We start from the raw sequence: 16,443 nt of genomic DNA, 5'->3' as shown, positions 1-16,443 counted from the left end.
GGAGAAAGAACTGTCTGTTACTATTGATGAAGAGATGTGGGAGGACATTTGAAAATATGCAAAAACAATATCTATATGTAATCGTACTAGAGCAATTCAATTAAGAATAATACACAGATTGCATATATCCCCAAATCGCAGACATGCTTTTAGCCCCTCTTCCTCTTCTCCTCAGTGTCTTAAATGTAAAACTGATACAGGCACCCTAACACATTGTTTATGGTCATGTATCAAAATACAAAGATATTGGTCTGGTGTTCTGCAAGAAATTGAAAAGATCCTAGGAGTCGATCTAGAATTGGACCCAGTCTCTCTACTGTTAGGTCTACCTAGTAGGCATGTAACTTCTGTGGGTAAGAGGAGGCTTTACAACATCCTCACCTTCGCAGCAAGGAAAAACATACTTTTACAGTGGATTAGTGATAAGGTTCCCTCTATTAAAGATTGGCATAAGATACTATTTGAATGGGTACCGCTGGAATATCTGACATGTACATTGCATTCTAAGACAGATCAGTTCTACAAAGTATGGGAACCTTACCTAAATTACCTAGAACCTGAAGTGTCAGCTATTATGCTGCAAGGATTCTCTTAGAATGGTGATCTATGTATTTCAGAATTACACTGTACGTTCCATGTGGGGAACTCAACTTCTTGGTTTAAACTGAGCTCTTTATTTTCATGTATTTTAATTTGTTTGTATTTTATTTATTTATTATTATTATAATTTTTTTTTTTTCTCTGTTCATGTTTGATTAAATGTATGTATTGAGAGACGCAATGGGGGGGATGGGGTGAGAGAAGCGCTGAGCGGGGAGAGGAAAATGGTGGGTGTGTGTGGGTGTGGGTGTGTGTGTGGGTGCATGCATACATACGGATATGTGTAAGTGAGTGCGTTTTTTTTTTTGCCTTGTCCTTGTTGTTGTATCTCTTAATATGGGTGAAAATTGTGAAACTCCAATAAAAATACTGTTACAAAAAAAAAACATACGTTCATGTACATACTACCTCAATTGGCCCGACCAACCAGTGCTCCCGCACATTGGCTAACCGGGCTATCTGCATTGTGTCCCACCACCTGCCAACCCCTCTTTTTACGATACTGCTACTCTCTTTTCATCATATATACATAGTCACTTTAACCATACCTACATGTACATACTACCTCAATCAGCCTGACTAACCGGTGTCTGTATGTAGCCTTGCGACTCTTATTTTCAAATGTCTTTTTACTGTTTTATTTCTTTACTTACCTACCTACACACACACACACACACGTACCTTTTTTTTCGCACTATTGGTTAGAGCCTGTAAGTAAGCATTTCACTAAGGTCTACACCTGTTGTATTCGGCGCACGTGACAAATAAACTTTGATTTGATTGTTTAGGAGGGTGAAACGCAAAACTGGTCTCGGATCAGTTGTCAGGGTGCTCCTAAACGGCACTTGTGTTTTACCTTCCTCCACTCTGCTAGTCACAGGACAGGAAGTGCATTGCTGGTGGTAACACGCCACGTCTTTCTCCCTCTCCCCCTCTCCCTGTTTCTCTATAGGAACCTGTCGGACATCGACCAGGACGGCAAGCTGACGGCCGAGGAGTTCATCCTGGCCATGCACCTGATTGACATGGCCATGTCCGGCCTGCCCCTGCCCCCTATCCTGCCCCCAGACTTCATCCCCCCCCACTTTTAGGTACAATCCACTTCTCCCTCTGCTGTCTGGCAATGCCCCATAGCTCTACCTCTGTCTGCAGAGCATTGATACCAGTCTTGTCTAAAGATGCTTTATTGATCTTATTGCCCTTCACCATGGCCAGGTTTTTTTTCCTTGACCCCGTGACCTGACCCGGAAAAGCTGGCTCCTATTGTTTTAACTATCAACCAATCAGTCTATATTGATTCCATTAGGAGTTTTTCCTGGTCAAGTTACACGGTCAGGAAAAACCCCTGGTCTTGCTCATCCGTGACCTATGTGAGGTGCTGTAGGTTAGTGAGCTGCTCTGACTGTGGTCTGATGTTGTCCGTCTCCAGGAGGGTGCGTAGTGGTAGCGGGGTGTCTGTCACCAGCCTGCACTCCACTGACCAGCGGGTCCAAGAGGAGGCCGAAGAGGAGCAGGAGAGCGAGAAACAGAAGCTGGAGAAACGTAACCACTCTTAAATTCATAGACAGAGCTATGGGTGACTGACCGTCCATGGGATCGAAGTGATAGATCTGAAGCTATGCAGTGTTTGCTTACAATTACGTTGTTAACGAACAATGGAGCAAAACGAGCTCATATTTTGGGTTCGGGTGCGGTGTGACAGTTGAACTAAGCTCACAAGCATTTTAGTTATGTTCTTCTCGAATCTATGGCTATGTATCATGTATTTTAAATTCCAAAAATGTATGTACCAATCCCTTTAAACGCACAGCAAAACGCTCCTTTATAAATATGAACAGGTATATAAAAATGTCCCCAGTTTTCCAAGAAATGCCCCTGAAAATTAGGCAACAGGGGCAAAATAGGTCCCCCACTTCTCTCTCCATTTCTCTCTCTCTCTGACCCCTCTATCTCTCTCTCTCCCCCCCAAAGTGACTTTCGAGGACAGGAAGCGGGAGAACTTTGAGCGGGGCAACCTGGAGCTGGAGAAGCGTCGACAGGCCCTGCTTGAGCTGCAGCGCAAGGAGCAGGAGCGTCTGGCGGCGCTGGAGCGAGAGGAGCAGGAGAGGAAGGAGCGAGAGCGGCTCGAGCAGGAAAGGAGGCGGCAGCAGGAGCTGGAGAAGCAGCTGGAGAAGCAGAGGGAGATGGAGAGGCAGCGGGAGGAGGAAAGACGGAAGGAGATCGAGAGGAGAGAGGTGAGGAGGTGGAAAAGAGTAAGGAGGATAGAGAAGGAAAAGAGGGGTAAGCAGGACAGTGAGGATAGAGAGGGAGGTGGAGGGGGAGATGAGAACGAGGTTTAAGGAAGGAGATGTAAGGGGAAAGTGAAGAACACAGGAACCAATGCAGTGTGTGTGTGTGTGTGTGTGTGTGTGTGTGTGTGTGTGTGTGTGTGTGTGTGTGTGTGTGTGTGTTAACCATTCTATTACGTTGTCTTTTTAAGATTGGTAAATTCACTCTCCTTATTGTATCGCTTTAATGACAGAGGGGGAGACGGGTGTAGAGAAAAGGGTGGAAACGCGGGTTGAACCCAGGTCTCCGGCAGGAAGTTGAATATGTGCATAGATCTGGAAGTGTTACCATTCGACCACGGCTGGCTCTGCACTATTTCTACGTATGCAGTATAACATTCCCTCTGTTTCTTCGGGCTAGGCAGCGAAGCGGGAGCTGGAGCGCCAGCGTCAGTTAGAGTGGGAGAGGAACCGCCGGCAGGAGCTGCTGACCCAGAGAAACCGAGAGCAGGAGAACATTGTCCTGCTCAAAGCCCGCAAGAAGAACCTGGAGTTAGAGCTGGAGGCACTGGTAGAGACAGAGACACACACACACACACACACACCAACATAACTGTCTTTACTTTGTTCTTTGGAAGAAAAGATAGTACGGTATGATAATTCGTTTCACACTCCCTCCCCAGAACGACAAGAAGAGCCAGCTGGAGGGCAAGCTGCAGGACATCCGCTTCCGCCTGTCTGCTCAGCGGCATGAGATCGAGAGCACCAACAAGACCCGCGAGGTCCGCATCGCTGAGATCACCCACCTCCAACAGCAGCTGCAGGTACGTACACACCCTGTGTAACACATACAGTCCCCTCCATAATTATTGGGACAGTGAAGCATTGTTTGTTCTTTTGACTCTATACTCCAAAAGTTTGGATTTGAAATCAAACAATGACTATGAGGTTAAAGTGCAGACTCAACTTTAATTTTGGGAACAAATTCACTTGTATGTATAATAAAGTAGTCAAAAGTTAAGTAATTGGTCCCATATTCATAGCACGCAATGACTACATCAAGCTTGTTGCATGCTTTTTCTGTTTGTCTTGGTTGCGTTTCAGGTTATTTTGTGCCCAATAGAAATTGTGTGTAATGTTGTGTACATTTAGTCACTTTTATTGTAAATAAGAACAGAATATGTTTCTAAACACTTAATGTGGATGCTACCATGATTACAGATAATTGTGAATAATGATGAGTGAGAAAGTTAGACGCACAAATATCATACCCCCAAGACATGCTATCCTTCGCCATTACAATAACAGGGGAGGTTAGCATTTTTTGTGGGGTATGATATTTAGGCGTATAACTTTTTCACTCATCATTATTCACGGTTCATTCAGGATTATCCATAGTGTATGGTCGCATCCACATTAATGTAGAAGTGTTTAGAAACATATTCTGTTCTTATTTCAAATAAAAGGGACTCCAAAATGACACCATAAATTATTCTAGAGCCAAAAGAAGAGGAAATGATTCACTGTCCCAGTAAGTGTGCAAAGCTGTCAAGGCATAGGGTGGCTACTTTGAAGAATCTAAAATATATTTTGATTTCTTTAACACTTTTTTGGTTACTACATGATTCCATATGTGTTATTTCATATTTTTGATGTCTTCACTATTATTCTACGCTGTAAAAAATAAAGAAAAACCCTTGAATGAGTTGGTGTGTCCAAACTTTTGACTGGTGCTGTATATACAGTGCCTTCGGAAAGTATTCAGGCCCCTTGACTTTTTCCACATTTTGTTACGTTGCAGCCGTATTCTAAAATGGATTAAATAAATACAAAATCTCAGCAATCTACCCACAATACCCCATAATGACAAAGCAAAAACAGGTTTTTAGAAATGTTAGCAAATCTTATAAAAAAATCAAAAACAGAAATACCTTATTTACATAATTATTCAGACCCTTTCCTATGAGACTCGAAATTGAGCTCAGGTGCATCCTGTTTCAATTGATCATCCTTGAGATCTTTCTACAACTTGATTGGAGTTCACCTGTTTTAAATTCAATTGATTGGACATGATTTGGAAAGGCACACACCTGTCTATATAAGGTCCAACAGTTGACAATGCATGTCAGAGCAAAAATCAAGCCATGAGGTCGAAGGAATTGTCTGTAAAGCTCCGAGGCATGATTGTGTCGAGGCACAGATCTGGAGAAGGGTTCCTCAGGCAAAGATCTGGGGAAGCCATTCCTCAGTAAAAGGCACATGACAACCTGCTCGGAGTCTGCCGAAAGGCACCTAAAGACTCTCAGACCAAGAGAAACGAGATTCTCTGGCCTAATGAAACCAAAATTGCTCTTTGGCCTGAATGCTAAGCGTCACGTCTGGAGGAAACTTGGCACCATCCCTAGGGTGAAGCATGATGGTGGCAGCATCATGCTGTGGAGATGTTTTTCAGCAGCAGGGACTGGGAGACTAGTCAGGATCGAGGCAAAGATGAACAGAGCAAACTACAAAGACATCTGTGATGAAATCCTGCTCCAGAGCGCTCTGGACCTCAGTCTGGGGTGAAGGTTCACCTTCCAACAGGACAACAACACTAAGCACACAGCCAAGACAATGAAGGAGTCGCTTGGGGACAAGTCTCTAAATGTCCTTGAGTGGCCCAGCCAGAGCCTGGACTTGAACCCGATTGAGCATCTCTGGAGAGACCTCAATATAGCTGCGCAGCAACGCTCCCAATCCAACCTGACAGAGCTTGAGAGGATCTGCAGAGAAGAATGGGAGAAACTCCCCAAATACAGGTTTGCCAAGCTTGTAGAGTCATACCCTAGAAGACTCAATGCTGTAATCACTGCCAATGGTGCTTCAACAAAGTACTGAGTAAAGGGTCTGAATACTTATGTAAATGTGATATTTTTTATTTGTAATAAATTAGCAAACATTTTGAAACTCTTTTCAATCAATTTTAGAATATGGCTGTAACATGTTGAAAAGTCAAGGGGTCTGAATACTTTCTGAAAACACTATCGTCCCACAACTGTTCGAGTCTGTTTTGGAATAGGCTTTTTCTTTCTCTCACAGAACGACACGCTGACCAATAGAATAAGACAACTTTTCTACTATGTGGGATATTGGATTTGCATAGGCTAGTGACTTGCTGTTCGTTTGTCATCTTGTTGGCTCAGGAAAAGTAAATGTGGCAGTGGGTGGATGCTCTAATCATGGTACGCACCCAATGCATATGGTTCCGGTAAATTTCTCAAATGTCCGTTCAATTAAAATGCTGCCAGTCGATTGTCCGGCCCCACCCTGACACACACACATTATTCTGCAGCCTCAGGTGCATATCCTCCAGCCAAACCTTATACAGATTAGGGATGTGACACACAAAGTTTGATCTGATCATTAGCAAACAGACAGAGCAGGCAGGCCAGCACGAGAGAGAGAGAGATGGAGAGGTGGGGCAGGCAGAAACGTGCTCATATGTTTTTGTAATCTGCATCTCGCAATGTCTTACCTTGCAAATTCACCAAAGTAGCCTGAAGTTTGCCTCTTCCTCTCTGGTTTTATTTGAATTACACAACTTTCCCAGGCCTTTATAGCCTACCGACTATAACCTATAAAATAGTATGTTTTTTGATAACTGCACTGAGATTTTAATTAAGTGTGGGGGGACGAAAAAACATTTGTTTTTCGGTTAGGGATTTTTCTTAACGTTAAGGATCCCAAATTAATTTTAACGTTTAAACATTCACAGATGCAGTTTCCTTAAGACTTGCCGTTGCTTTGTTTGTCTCCCCCAGGACTCTCAGCAGTGGCTCGGCAGGCTGATCCCTGACAAACAGTGTCTAAACGAACAACTCAAACAGGTTCAACAGAACAGCCTGCACAGTAAGTACTGCTTCCTCACCTCACCTCCGCACATCTTCCAGATCCCTGGTCAAAGTAGTGCACTATATAGGCAATAGGGTGCCATTTGGGACTCTGACGTGTACTGTACTATATGCTTTGCTGTTATAGATGGCTTGTGAATTCTCTGCTAAGGCCATACAATAATTCCCACGTAAATGCATTGTTTTATTCCCCCATGTACTTGTCATAAATGAGTAGTTAGCTTTAGCCTGATTGCTAGTTAGTCCTAGCTATGCTATCATACTGTGCATGGGTTGGCCACATTGGACTGCCTTATAGCCTGTACCACAGTGTTTCCCCTACTATAGTATAGGTGTGGAAGTGCCCCCCACCCCACCTAGCGCCACATCAAATAATCTGGCCTATTAGTTTTAATTGACAATCTGTTGCCTGAGGGGCCTTTGTACCCCACCTGCAAACAAAACTAAGGGAAAGACTGACTGCCCTACTATACTTAAGCAATAAGACCAGAGGAGGTGTGGTATATGGCGAATATACCACAGCTAAGTCCTTATGCACAACGCAGTGCGGAGTGCCTGGATACAGCCATTAGCCGTGGTGTGTGTGTGTATATAGGCCACCTACCACAAACCCCCTAGGTGCCTTATTGCTATTATAAACTGGTTACCAACGGAATTAGAACGGTCTGATATACCACGGCTTTCAGCCAATCAGCATTCAGGGCTCGAACCACCCGGTTTATAATAACCAATACGGCGCTTGCTCTCTGGGTCATATTCACTAGGCTCAAAATGAACGGGCCAAACGGGGAGGGGCTAGCCGAACTTGTCCAATAAGAAATGCTTGTTTTAGTTTTCTGCTGCAAAAAAATTGCTACGCTGGGCACTAATAAATACAACCCCGTCCTTGTCCAGGAGACTCCCTGTCGTCGCTGCAGAAGGCAGTGGAGGTCAAGGAGTCTAGTCGGCAGCAGCTGAGAGAACAGCTAGACACCGTGGAGAGAGAGACCCGCTCCAAGCTGCTGGAGATAGACGCCTTCAACACCCAGCTCACGGTACTACTACTCACTAACCACTCCTTTTCCTAGGTTACAGACCAGGGCCCGCTTTTTAAGGCTAAGTTCATCGTTAGAACCTTCGTAGGAGCATCGTTAAATCTCTGACCTGTTTCTCAAAACCATTGCCATTAAAGTTTCACTTGAAAAACGCTCGTTATTTACCGACTGCCCCAGACCACTCATAGAACAGCACATCGTGAGATGCTTTTTGTACCCTTCTGCATCACTTTATACAAAGAATATCTCCAGTGCACATGGAATCAAGATGTTGATCTGTCACTCTGTGACCGCAGCTAACTTCAGAAGGAAGTCGACTATAAATAGAAAGTTGTCCGTTTTTTTTCAATTGTTACAAACAAGCGAAGGGGGAAAAATGCTTTGAATGAACACCGAGATGACTGCCTATATTTCAATCATAAGCTATTGAAATCAATTTCATGTTCAATCAAGAAGTTATATTTTGCAATGCTAATGTCTATAATTTGTCTCAATATATTTCATGCTGTGTGACATGTGCGCAATGATGTACCAAATCTGTGATTTAGTGCATTATGATAGGGTTGGCATTAGAATAAACAGCCTCAATATTTGCAGCCGTATAGGTGATGATATCTCTCTAGGTGCAGATCTGTTGTCAGTATTGTGGAATAATTCTAACGCTAAAATAAGATTTGAAAGGAGAAAGCTGATCCGAGAGCAGCGCTGACTTTCTTTCGAATCTATCAGTGTCGACACATGCTCCAACGACGCACTTATGAACATTCTCTGTGCGTGGTGTTTTGGGAAAAGCATGTGACGTCTTCAGTCGTTTTTTTTTTTATAGGAACGATACCTCGTTGAAACATATGGAAGCTTAAGTTCCATCGCTATCGGGAAACCCGGCCCTGGTCTCTCCAACCCTGTTCCTGGAGAGCTATCCTCCTGTAGGTTTTCGCTCTAACCCCAGTTGTGACTAGCCTGATTCAGCTTATCAACCAGCTAATTATTAGAAGCTGGTGCTCTAGATTAGGGTTGGAGTTAAAACCTAAAGGATGGTAGCTCTCCAGGAACAGGGTTAGAGTGCCCCGTCCCTGTCTCCTGTTCCCAGAGGATAGACCTATCCCACAGAGCACCGACAAGAAGTGACTGACAACTGGCTACAGTTCTTCTCATAGGGGCGAATCCTAACTACCACATAAGTCGAATTTTCACCATGCATTGATTTCAATAAGAGACCAAATGAAAATCTGACTTAATAAATGGAAGATAGGATTTGCCCCATGTGCTCAGTTTAACAGTTGATAGTGGACAATTTTAAAACACTGACTTCCAGAACTTTCTTGATACCTATGCATCTATTTTGTGTGTGTGTGTGTGTGTGTGTGTGTGTGTGTGTGTGTGTGTGTGTGTGTGTGTGTGTGTGTGTGTGTGTGTGTGTGTGTGTTGGGGCACCAAGACTGTCAGAGGGCTTGATGATGTGTCTGATGATCCCCCTTTTTAATTTCAATGTGATCTCAGTACTTTAGTCCTTTCTTTTCAACCAAAACTTTAATTGCTCCACGTACCACATCAGGCCCCCAGCGTTTCAGATATACAGTACAGTGCATTCCGCTTATAGTGAATGCGGTCATGTAAATGTTATAGTGATCCATTTATGTGTGAATGTGATCGCTACATGCGGAGTGCACTGTAGTGGAGTAGGGTGAAATTGCCTGTAGACACTGATCTTGGGTCAGTTTTGGATTTGGGGAAGGGGAGCTGATCCTAGGTCCGTACCTAGGGGAAAACGTGGGGGTTTACACTGTTGTTCTCTCACTGTATCTGACTGTTGCTCACTCTGTCGCCCCGCCCGCCATCCACCCTGACACCCCCGTCTGGTCCGTGTGGCTTGGCTGACCTTTTCCCCGTGCCCTCTGACCTCTGCCCACGCCCTCGCCTGTCCGTCCAGTCTCTGGCTGCGTTCTATCAGGGCCATACTGCCCGGATAGAGGGCCTCCGTCTGGAGCTGCTGCTGGAGGAGCAGAGGGGGCGACAGGTAGTCCACTCACCAGCACTGCTGCCCGCCGCAGGACACTCTAGAGTAGTGCACCCCTCTGGAGAATAATAACCAATCAGAATAACTCTGTGTGCTGTTACTAAGCAGATTTGAAACCCAATGGTAAAGAAGGAAGCTGCCTCACTAACTGATGAAGAAAGTTAGACCCATGTCACACTACAGGGCCAACCGGAACTGTACTGGGCTGGCTCAATTTCACATTGCCCTTTAAAAACACGGTTCCAGCAACTATGGTGGATGTGTAACCAGGCCTAGTGCAGTACGGTTCTGCTCAGCTGGGCTCAGTAATGTGATGGGTATATTAGGCTCACCCTGTGCCTGTGGTAGGCTGTGCTGTTTCCGAGCAGTGTGGTCCTCTTCCCCACAACATCCTGTGGGCTCAACCTGGGGAATCAGAAATGGTTAAGCTGTATGTGGGTTGCTATGGTTTGACGTCGGACACAGCCACATGGGGCTGTTGGGCCACCTAACTCAAGGCGCCAGGTCAGGGCTAGGGGTTGAGTCTGATCTGGATGTGTACCTGGATCGTGTTCATTAAGGACAACGCAATGGAAAACAAACATGTGCTTTCCTTATTGGGCAGGTAGTCCCTCCCTTTTTCAGTCTGTTTCTTTCTGTTTGGTGCCTAATGAACACAACCTTGTTGTTGACCTCAGTGGCACTGCTGCTGTTCTATCTGACCCTTGACCTTGGGGTCACTGTGTGTCTCTTTTCAGTCCGAGGGGGGCTCGGTGGACCAGATGCTGCTGGACTGTCTCTCGGCCCTCCTGGCCTGTTTGCAGCGTATAGACGTCTACCTGCAGGTGTCCCTACTGCCTCCCCCTCCTCTTCCTCCTCCTCCTCTTCCTCCACGCCCTTCCCCCCGCGCTCCCCCACCCCAACCCCCTTACCACTCCTCTGCTTCCTTTGAAGGGCTGGTCAAAGCAAGCCATGCTGCCCTTCCGCTTGAGCGTCTTTAGCTTTAGCCTCGGTAGCCCTGCAGCGAGTTAATAAAAGCCAGCCGCTTCCCTCCTTTATCTGTCTTCTGGGTGGTGCTGGAGTATATCTCTCTCATTGCCTCCTCAACCCTGTAGTCTAGGCCCCAATAAAAACAATAGCATACTATGTAGTATGCATTGCCAAGACCAAAGTCAATTGGGTCACACTAGGTAGTATGCAAGTGTATACTACAATTTTTATATTTTTCAGCTCCTTGAGCACTTGAGCTTTAAGTTGTCAGGCTTTGTAGTTTTGGTTACGGTGAGAGGACAACATTTACCTATTTAGTATCCCCAAAAACTTTAAGACATACGTTTGTTGCGTTAGTTAACATCTGTAGAAAGCACAAAAACATTTCTCAAAAGACTCGTAAGGCACTCTGTCTTATTGGAAAGAAATGAAATGCCTTTGTTAAATTACATGGCAGGAGGACAAGATTAAAAACAGCACACTCGACCGACACTTTGCGGCTGTACACTCCTTCTACTGGGTGAGTGACCACTAGTGTTAGTCATGTATTTATTTAATAGTGAACTGCAGTGTACGGCCTACTATTTTGGGAGACCAAATCCATGCAGACATAGGCTAATTGAAGACTTGGTACAGTAAAGAAATATAGAACAGGGTCATGTAATTTATCAGTAGATTGAGGCGATATGAAAATGATCCTCAAGTTGTTATTGTGAGACTAAAGAAATCTTCACAGTTGCTCAGACAGTCGTGCATCGCTCACCATTTTAACCAAGTACTAAACCAATATCGCTTTCCTGAACGTACCTCACTCTCTCCAGCTCCATGTGTTGATGACACGCCAACTAAACATATGGGGGTGAAGCCTTTTGGTTGCATGGTGTTTCACAATGCATGGTTCATCACAATCTCAATCTATGAGACTGGTTAACTGAGGGCTGTGGTGTGTGTGCGGTGTGCCCTCTAACGCTGGACTACATTTACCCAGCAGTCACTCTGTCCAAATGGGCCATAGTAGTGGTCAGGACCAAATGTTCTCAAGCTAGTGTGGCCTTAGTGTTAATGTATCTATTCCTCGTTATCAGATATGGACATTAGATTATTCCTTTGCTCAATGAATATATCGTTTAAATTGCATTTTCATCTAATGTAAGACTGATTTAATGATATTGATAGTAATTCATTCAGGAAAATCAAGTCCTCAGAACTTAATTCCCTGCTCAGACTGTATATTAAGACTTTCTTAACCCTTTTAGAGACGATGGGTTTGAATCACCCCTACCTATGATCCTTGTGAATTTCCCATTCAACTCTTTTGACTGATCTCCATATCAGTCTGTGTGCTTTTGAGAATCATAGTTTGGCTCAGATTTCTCCCAGAACCATGAATGTTCTTTGTGATTTGGTTGGTACCACTTGGCTTTAACCAGTAGTGTTTCCATTTGGTGCTCAAACCGGAGCAGAACGGAGTTGCCCCTGGATGCTGATCGTAGGTCAGTTTTGCATTTCCCGTACTAGGATTGGGGGCAATGAAGCTGATCCTAGATCTGTACCTAAGGGAAACTTCACCCCGGAGCGCTGAAACACTGCAATCTTCCAGTGGTGTCTGTGTTGCCGTAGTAACCCAGGGCTCGTTTAACCCTCCCTCAGTGGTTCATGTGCAGCGCTCGCCAGACTCCGAGAGCTGTCCAGCTCCCATGAACTCACTGTGGCGGCGGCCATGTTTTGTGCAAGACTGTCCGCCCCAAAAATCCAACCGACACCTACATTTCAGTAGTAGTAGTAGCCCAGCATTCATTGGAGAAAACACCGAGATGAGATTAAATGGAGGGAAGCAGTAGACTAAACACAGACTTTGCATCTGGTAACTGAGCCCGGCTGGGATCATAATGGCGCTTACAGGGCACAAAATGGCTGACGCCTCACTGTGATGTGAGTGTTGTGTTGAGTCCCGGCGACCCCCACCCACACTTCCCCCTCACCGGTCCTCCTCTATCCCACGCTGCCTTGCAGGAGCTCCGAGAGATCCACAGCAAGCAGCAGAGGCAGAAGCAGAAGGATCACCTGGAGGGAGAAATCAACATCCACACCATCGCCCAGGAGAGGGCCAAGTCCGCCGAACTCACAGACGGAAGGTGTGTGTGTGTGTGTGTGTGTGTGTGTGTGGACACCATATGTGTGAGCGAGCTGCTCCTATGTCCTCTCATTCTGTATGGGTTACGCGGATGCAGCCCCATCACTGTGATCCAGTCAGTTTAGAGGTAACCTCTTAACACCCCCTTCCCTCTCCCCAGGTTGTCTGCCACTGACGAGGGCCTGGCATGGCGAGATGAGGGCACGGTGGAGGCCCCCACCCCTCCCCCCCAGCCCTGGATGAAGCGCGTGTGTGAGGAGGAGGGGCGCACTAAGAAGGACATCCAGGACAAACTCAACCAGCTCTTCATGCAGCAGCCTGAACCAGGGAAACTCATGAACCAGAGCCCATGGCCCACGGGCGGTACGTGTCAAAAATAACATGTATTACAAAGTCTTGAAAGAGCATGCATACATTAGAACCTCAGATTTACAAAACCTCCGATTTCTGGACTGACCAGGGGCAATATCGAACTGGGACAATTAAATCACACAACCAAAATGTGTACTGTAGGTATCTGAATAAATTATTAGGAAATGCATGTAGATTCAATTCACACAATTCATATTTTCTGTGAAGTTTAATGCAGTTTTTAAGTAGTCTCGAGTATTTCAGTGTCCCGAATGACATCCATTCCAAACATTTTCAAATCTCAGAGGTCCTACTGTAGAAGTTCTAAGAACGTTTGGATGTGCCTGGTTCCGTGGGTCAGAGAGAAAGATGTGACCCTGTCCTGTGTTCCTCTCTCCCTTCCTCGTCTCCTCCTTGCAGACAAGATCCCGGTGACTGGGTTCAACCAGGACAAGGTCAAGGTGGTCTTCTACCGGGCGCTGTACCCCTTTGATGCCCGCAGTCACGATGAGATCACCATCACCCCCCGGAGACATTGTCATGGTGAGAGGCAAGCTGTCAATCACTCCTGCCAAGCACCCTTTGTGTGTATGTTATGGAGGTTTATGTAAAGGGATTAATCTATATGAACCAAGGAGTGTGTGGTTGAGTGTAGAGGTCGACTGACTATGATTTTTCGACGGCGATAACGATTATTGGAGGACCAAAAAAAGCAGATACCGATTTATCGGCCGATTTTAAATATATTTGTAATAATGACAATTACAACAATACTGAATGAACAATGAACCCTTTTATTTTACCTTAATACATAAATAAGTCTATTTAGTCTCAAATAAATAATGAAACATGTTCAATTTGGTTTAAATAATGCAAAAACACAGTGTTGGAGAAGAAAGTAAAAGAGCAATATGTACCATGTAAAAAAGCTAACGTTTAAGTTCCTTGCTCAGAACATATGAAAGCTGGTGGTTCAATATTCCCAGTTCTTCAATATTCCCAGTTAAGAAGTTTTAGGTTGTAGTTATTATAGGAATTATGACGCGTCCACTATTTCTCTCTATACCATTTGTATTTCATATACCTTCGACTATTGGATGTTCTTATAGGCACTTTAGTATTGCCAGCCTAATCTCAGGAGTTGATAGGCTTGAAGTCCATAAACAGAGCTGTGCATCAAGCTTTGCTAAGAGCTGCTCGCAAATGCAGTAAAGTGCTATTTGAATGAATGCTTACAAGCCTGCTGCTGCCTACCACCGCTCAGACTGCTCTATCAAATATCAAATCATAGACTTAATTATAATAAACACACAGAAATACGAGCCTTTGGTCATTAATATGGTCAAATCTGGAAACGATAATTTCGAAAACAAAACATTTATTCTTTCAGTGAAATACGGAACCATTCCGTATTTTGTTGAACAGATGGTAACCCTAAGTCTAAATATTGCTGTTACATTGCACAACCTTCAATGTTATGTCATAATTATGTAAAATTCTGGCAAATTAATTACGGTCTTTGTTAGGAAGAAACACCGTTCGCAACGAGCCAAGTGGCCCAAACTGTTGAATATACCCTGACTCTGCATGCACTGAACGCAAGAGAAGTGACACAATTTCCCTAGTTAATACTGCCTGCTAACATGCATTTATTTTAACTAAATATTCATGTTTAAAAAAATATACGTCTGTGTAATGATTTTAACAAAGGCATTGATGTTTACGGTTAGGTACATTTGTGCAACGAATGTGCTTTTTTCGCGAATGCGCTTTTGTTAAATCACCCGTTTGGCGAAGTTGAATTGGGCTGTGATTCGATTGATAAATTAACAGGCACCACATTGATTATATGCAACGCAGGACAAGCTAGTTAACCTAGTAATATCATCAACCATGTGTAGTTAACTAGTGATTATGTGAAGATTGATTTGTTTTTCATAAGATAAGTTTAATGCTAGCTAGCAACTTACCTTGGCTCCTTGCAGCCACAAGGTCCTTTTGATGCTGCACTCGTGTAACAGGTGGTCAGCCTGCCACTGTTTCCTCATGGATTATAATGTAATCGGCATCCAAAATGGCCAATTACCGATTTGTTATGAAAACTTAATATCAGCCCTAATTAATCGGTCGACCTCTAGTTGAGTGTGCTTGTCTGCCTACATGAGTGAGTATTAACTTTTGCCTCCTGACTCTCTCCCAACTGTGCTCACTCTACCTGAAGGTGAAAGGGGAGTGGGTAAGTGCAGGTCCACTGTCTAATCAGCTGCTCACTTGTGATCCCAACACCTGCTCTCATTGGTCCATCTCATGTGTCCATCTCAACTGCTGTCATCTCTTCATAAGCGCTTAAAGAATTTAATCTTTGGTTGCATGTTTGTGGTTGTATATCCATTATATGGTCAGTATACTCGGAGGATACACACTTGTTCTCAAAGGGCATATGATTATACATCTATACAAGCGTGCCTCTACGTTTTATACTGGACAAAGCATCTTGTAAGCTGCTGAGAGTGAGCCGATTATCCAGACACATTTGATCCCATTTCACTGAGTACTCCTTCAACAAAGCAGTCCCAAAGCCATCCACTGTCATTCTTATCCTCTCAGCTTCTCTTCATGACCATCCGCATGCTTGGAAAGGAAGCGGTGATATTCAACTCGTCTTGTGAATGGCGAACGTCCGTTCCAAAAGGGGTCCAACCACTCTGTCGTATGTTTTAAATAAGGAATAACCACACATGGCTGGGCAACCCCAGTCCACAGGATTTATTGTAACCGCTCTTAATTGAATTTGTTTTCCCACAATTTATCAATCTAATCCTGTGTTGGCTCGACAGTATCTTGGTCCAGACTACTCGCCTTGTCTGTCAGTCAGAGTTGGGGTCCATTCCATTTCAACTCAGTCAATTCAGGAATTTCCCCATTGCTTTTCAACAAAGCTTTTCAGTACATGTTCCTAATTTGAAATAGAATTGATCCTAACCCTGCTGTCAGCAATGAGCCTGTAGCTGGTTAAAGGAAAAGGTCCAATGGATAGTGTGATCCCTGAGAACTGGGGTTGTGGGTTGTTCTTGGCATAGAAATATAATTACTAGAAGTTACTCAATATGGCCCACCCGGTCCACTCATCCCAGCATGACTTGAATGAAAATATCCGCTCTATTCATTTTAGTTATTTCCA

The 16,443-nt window shown here is 44.4% G+C and overlaps 1 protein-coding gene across 1 annotated transcript in view; it reads left to right on the top strand.

Moving 5' to 3' along the window:
• The window catches only part of itsn1 (intersectin 1 (SH3 domain protein)), a 72,477-nt gene that overhangs the window by 34,541 nt on the left and 21,493 nt on the right, over positions 1-16,443 (top strand). Inside the window, 12 exon segments of the mRNA XM_045698776.1 lie at positions 1,553-1,687; positions 2,027-2,142; positions 2,572-2,834; positions 3,289-3,438; positions 3,551-3,691; positions 6,668-6,755; positions 7,652-7,791; positions 12,791-12,912; positions 13,072-13,274; positions 13,683-13,783; positions 13,785-13,805; positions 15,484-15,498. Of these exon segments, the coding sequence (XP_045554732.1) occupies positions 1,553-1,687; positions 2,027-2,142; positions 2,572-2,834; positions 3,289-3,438; positions 3,551-3,691; positions 6,668-6,755; positions 7,652-7,791; positions 12,791-12,912; positions 13,072-13,274; positions 13,683-13,783; positions 13,785-13,805; positions 15,484-15,498 (1,495 nt within the window).

Source organism: Salmo salar, chromosome ssa17 (assembly GCF_905237065.1).
Source record: "Salmo salar chromosome ssa17, Ssal_v3.1, whole genome shotgun sequence".
Classification (NCBI taxonomy): domain Eukaryota; kingdom Metazoa; phylum Chordata; class Actinopteri; order Salmoniformes; family Salmonidae; genus Salmo; species Salmo salar.
Note: the sequence above shows the minus strand (reverse complement) of the source record. Positions and strands in the feature narration are given on the sequence as shown.